The sequence below is a fragment of the Sinocyclocheilus grahami genome, unplaced genomic scaffold, assembly GCF_001515645.1.
Source record: "Sinocyclocheilus grahami isolate Dianchi unplaced genomic scaffold, SAMN03320097.WGS_v1.1 scaffold49.1, whole genome shotgun sequence".
Classification (NCBI taxonomy): domain Eukaryota; kingdom Metazoa; phylum Chordata; class Actinopteri; order Cypriniformes; family Cyprinidae; genus Sinocyclocheilus; species Sinocyclocheilus grahami.
Window position 1 is genome coordinate 2,286,948 of NW_015505228.1, and position 5,328 is coordinate 2,292,275.

At 38.6% G+C, this 5,328-nt stretch overlaps 1 protein-coding gene across 1 annotated transcript in view; it reads left to right on the forward strand.

Moving 5' to 3' along the window:
- ppp1caa (protein phosphatase 1, catalytic subunit, alpha isozyme a) overlaps positions 1 to 3,932 on the forward strand; it is a 16,212-nt gene extending 12,280 nt beyond the window's left edge. Inside the window, exons 5-7 of the mRNA XM_016269161.1 lie at positions 1,303 to 1,526; positions 1,619 to 1,753; positions 3,073 to 3,932. Coding sequence (XP_016124647.1) covers positions 1,303 to 1,526; positions 1,619 to 1,753; positions 3,073 to 3,186 — 473 coding nt within the window. The 3' untranslated portion in view covers positions 3,187 to 3,932. The remainder of the gene's footprint in view (positions 1 to 1,302; positions 1,527 to 1,618; positions 1,754 to 3,072) is intronic.
- Positions 3,933 to 5,328: the final 1,396 nt, after the last annotated feature.

Genomic DNA, 5,328 nt, shown 5'->3' on the forward strand with positions numbered 1-5,328 from the left:
TATTTATGAAAATATCACAGTTAGGAGATTTATAGCGAGTGGTTCCCTGCATTTTTACAGCAAATCGCGTGATTACAGTACTAAGCCGCTGCAATGGAGCAGCTCTAATGCTATTAAATTAAAGATGTAGGCTACCATGGAGAGAAAAAAATTAACAGTGAAAGTAACAAATATGTAAAATTACATTTTAATGGGCATAATTAAGTGTGAAAATAACAGAAGGATATACAGTCAAACCAAAAATTATTCGGAGACCAGATGTCGTGACCAGATGTAAGTGAGGATAGCAAAATAAACTAAACTGGGATATTATACCCAAATATTCTTCATGCAGTGGACTACCAGTAAAATTGATACAAATTTGGGACCAAAAATTATCCAGACAGAGTCTGGGAGAAAAAATGATGTTCAGGTTTGCATGAACCTGTATGCCTTGTAATGCACCTTATAATGCATTGTACAATCTCACGAATAATTGTTACCACAGTTAATGCATTATAACACTTGTCAATTCATTATTTTTAATTCTTTTAAATTTGGTTATAATTATTTGCGACAAGATAGTTTTATGCCCTTTATAATGCATTGCACATAAAGCTTTGGTAAAGTATTACCATTTTTTTTTGTGTGTGTGTTTTTTAAATGATCCAATTCTTGGGATATTATACCCAAATATTCTTCATGCAGTGGACTACCAGTAAAATTGATACAAATTTGGGACCAAAAATTATCCAGACAGAGTCTGGGAGAAAAAATGATGTTCAGGTTTGCATGAACCTGTTTGACAGCATGCCCAGGAGACTATATGCTGTCATTAAGGCTAAGGGTCACATTGACTGGATCGATTTGATAAATGAAGTTAACCAACTAACATTATACATACTCTTTTGGTTTCTGTACCCAATATTTAAAAAATTTACAAATGCAATGAAAATATTGATATCGGTACTCTGTATCGGCAAGTACCAAAAATAAAAGTATCGGGCGAGTACTGGAAAAAGTGGTATCTGTGCATCCCTAATTTTAAAACTTAATAGCAAGTTTTTTTTTTTTTTTTAGGAACTCTGCAGATAACATTAAGTCATTACATTTATCTTTCTGACCAATTCATGCTGATGAAAGTTTGTGTCATTATTGCAGTTTTTTTTCATCTTGTTAGTAATGACGTTCTGTTTACAGATTTAATGCCATTTTCTTGTGGTGTTTTGCAGCCCACAGTGTCTGGATGCTGCTTGGCAAATAGTTTTTAAGTTGCTCCCTAGAAGTGCACTGTGAAACATAATGAATTGTTTTCCGCTTCAGGCCTCTCTCCAGACCTGCAGTCAATGGAGCAGGTGCGGCGCGTCATGCGACCCACGGACGTACCGGACCAGGGGCTGCTGTGTGACCTGCTTTGGGCTGACCCAGACAAAGATGTGCTGGGTTGGGGAGAGAATGACCGTGGCGTGTCCTTCACCTTCGGTGCAGACGTGGTGGCCAAATTCCTTCACAAACATGACATGGACCTAATATGCAGGGCACATCAGGTTAGTTTATGCTCTGCGGTGGTAGGAATGTTTCCATAAAGCATTGCAGCGTTAAAAGACTCTACTAAATGTGACGTTATCTTCTTGTGCAGGTGGTGGAGGACGGTTATGAGTTTTTCGCAAAGAGACAGTTAGTCACTCTGTTCTCCGCTCCTAACTACTGTGGCGAGTTTGATAACGCCGGGGCCATGATGAGTGTGGATGAGACACTCATGTGTTCCTTCCAGGTAAGAGAAGAAGAGCTGTCATTTTCCTCCCTCACTTTTGCCTTTACCTGATTACAAGGCATTTTCAGTTTCTCTGCAAATGCATCAAGTATACTTGCGTGTAATAGGTCTGGCCAGCTTCCTCTGTAGGTTTGCATTAGATCATCTTTTGAAGGTTGTTCTCTACAGTGACTCTGTTCTGTTTCAAAAGGGTAGTGCACTACCAACAGATGCTTTTTACTCTCAGTAGAAAGCTAAAAAATCATGCTGCCATGTAAGATACCTCATTCCAAATGTGCAGTAACATTTCGCAGGCAAAAAAGCTCTGTCTGTTGTCAATGTTGTAACAAGGTTTTTAATCAATTTAGTTTAGTCATTTCAGGAAAGTCTTTACTTTCTATTTTTAATTCTAAATTATAATTTTATAGACCAACTTGGACCTATTGAGAAATCTGTGTGCGGAAATAATTGGGGTATTTCCCTTGAATACATTTCGAAATAATTGGATTTTGTCTGTGAAAATTAGCCAAACAATGGTTAAAAAAACCTTGCGGTGTAAGAAACCCTATAATATACTGCAGTAAAATCAGTGGGGGGAAAAAGGTGTTTTTTTGGTGTAACAACTTAAAGCCTTTATTTATAATGCATTAAAAGTAGATTTAATGTATTAAGTATGCCTTGTAATGCACCTTATAATGCATTGTACAATCTCACGAATAATTGTTACCACAGTTAATGCATTATAACACTTGTCAATTCATTATTTTTAATTCTTTTAAATTTGGTTATAATTATTTGCGACAAGATAGTTTTATACCCTTTAATAGCCCTTTATAATGCATTGCACATAAAGCTTTGGTAAAGTATTACCATTTTTTTTGTGTGTGTGTTTTTTAAATGATCCAATTCTATGATGCGTTTATGGAGTTTTAAAAAGTACCCAATATTTGTTTGTTTAAACTTATTGGATTAAAGATTTTCAACAGTTTCACATTAGCATATGTTGCTGTCAGTTGTGAGTCAAGTGCCTCATGTTGAGTGTCCTTAGTAGGCAGCTCAGTATTGCTGATGTTAAACTGTATTGAAATCCGTTGTTAGTCAAGTCTCCCGCACTGAGTTGTTGTTTATGTAGAGTGTTTTAAAATGGTCAATTGTGAGGTTCCATGACAGCTAGAATGGTCCCTGTGTAAGTAGCTCAGTTGGTTTTGAATTGGAGCTTCTGCATTGCTCACAGTATGTATTGAAGTGCTCTCTCTCTCTGTGGGTGGAGATGTCTATATTCGGAAGTGTGTTTGCTGTTGTGCGCCATTGCTTACTCTCGTCGTCTGTCTTTCTCTTAGATCCTTAAGCCAGCTGATAAGAAGCTGTACTACGGTGGAGGAGGTGGAATGGGCTCAGGGCGTCCAGTTACCCCGCCGCGAAATTCAGCCAAGGGTGGAAAAGCCAAGAAATAACACCCGCTGGATGGCCCCTCCACCCCCAACATCCTCTCTCCCGAAATTCCCTGTTCTGACCCCACTCTTTCTCTACCTCCCTTCTTTCTTTCTGTCTCCAAACGGCTGTAAAGCAAAACAGTACCCAGGGTTGAAGTCTTTTTCTCTCTCTCTCTTTTTTTTTTTTTTTCCCTTATGTAACTTTACAAATGTGTGTTTATATATGAGACTGCGTGTGTGAGCGTCGGTTATGTTTGTTACGCTCTGTGTTTGTTTTTTCACCCATCCTTCCCTCCCCCTCCACCGCTCATTGCCCCCATCTCTCCACCTGTCTCTCTGTCAGGGAGCCTCTGACGAAGCCTCCGTGTAAGCGTCCAGCCAGGCTCTGGGGAAGATTGAGACAGACAGAGGGGTCAAAGGGGGGTGGGTTGAGAGGTGCGGGTCAAGCCCCCCTCACTGTTTGTGTCCCTGCATTGTTTCAAACACAGAACTTGCACATCCTGCATTAGTTAGAGAGCCAGTCTGCGTGAAATGTGATACATGTGTATATACACACACACACACACACACACACATGCAGGGAGAATGGATGTGCAGAGAAAGCGTGAGGTAGAGAGAGACTGTCACGGGTGCATAATTTCCATTTAGAGGTCCAGTGATTTAAAACAAACAATCATGTTGGAACTTTTTACTTTTTTGTAGATGGATCACAACAACAAGCTTTGAAATTCTTTGCTTAATATGTGTGCTTTTTTTTTAGTGTCTTTTTTGAAAGACAGTTATCAATAAAGAGAACTTTATTTAAACATCCTGTACTATCTATCTTACTGTGTCCAGTTCTCCCAAGTTACGACTCTCTTCCTCAGGTGTTTACTGTTGTCAATCTGTCCTGTTCTCGGTTTTGTTCTCTATTTTGACTGAAGAGGACTGAATGTAGTCTTTCAGGGTTGACCAAAGTTGACATTTGCTGAGAATGACTGAGATTGTGCACCTAATCATTTTCTGTTTATCTCCAACTTGCTTGCTGCCTCTTTCTCTCTGTGCGCTTCCTCTCAACTCCGTCGCCTCCCCTTTGCCTTCCAGTTATGCTTTTCCATTAACCTTTTTAATTACTTAAACATGATTACTCTTATCTGTACTATTGGTCTGTCTGTTCTTGTTTTTTTTCCCCTCCACCCTTTACTAGTTAGCATTATCTGGGTTTTTAGTGTTGGGCATTGCACCCAGCTCCAGATCTTGCTTTGCCAGCTCAACTTGTCCCTTTCCTCTAGAGATCTGTTGTCCTTTTCATTCCCCTCCCTCCATTTCAAACTGTGTGTTTTGAATTGCCTGGCAGGATTTAAAGTTTGATCCATTTAAATCTCAGAGGAGTTGCTACTGTAATTAGGATTTAAGAATTCTTCTGCTTGCCACACAAACTCCAATCACTGGTCCCAGCAGATGGCGCATTTCACAAATCTCTGATTCACTATTACACTTTAATGTGTTTGTAAGGTAGAAGAATACTGCAAAGCAATACACTAGTGTCCTCTGCTGGCTCAAAGACACGCTGAGTTCCTGTAGTGCCCTGCTTTATATGTTCTGAGATTAATATTTTGTCATTTAAGGCGGAGTAGTGATATCCAAAATGGTTTAAATCAAGCAGGTCATCCTTTAATTTTTGTAGCTTAAATGTATTTAAAAATTTTTGAAAAAGATAATATTTATTACTGTATATGGTGAGCTAGTTTTTGAGGAGGGAAAAAGTTAACTATGCTTTTAGATGCTCAGAATGACATCCCATAATTGAGGTCTTCAGGTCAAGGTGTGTCTGTCTTTGTTGACGTAACATTTGTGGTCAGTATAGGAGACTAGCACTGAAAAATCAAAGTAATAAGTGTAGTGATTGCATTCCTACACACTTGTATTGCTTTCTTGCATCGGAACTACTTGTCATATATATAGAACATAACGGTGGCAACTAAACATGAGAAATCTATGCCATTGCTCATCTGGCATCTGATCGTCAGTCTCAAAGTCTATCATAAATGCCATAATATAATCATATCACACTTTTCTGATAGATCTTGTATATGTTTTGGGGGGGGGGGGGGGGTTTTTTGAACAGATTTTTTGCTCCTTTTAAAAAAAAAAAAAAAAAAAAAAAAGTTTTTTTTTTATTTG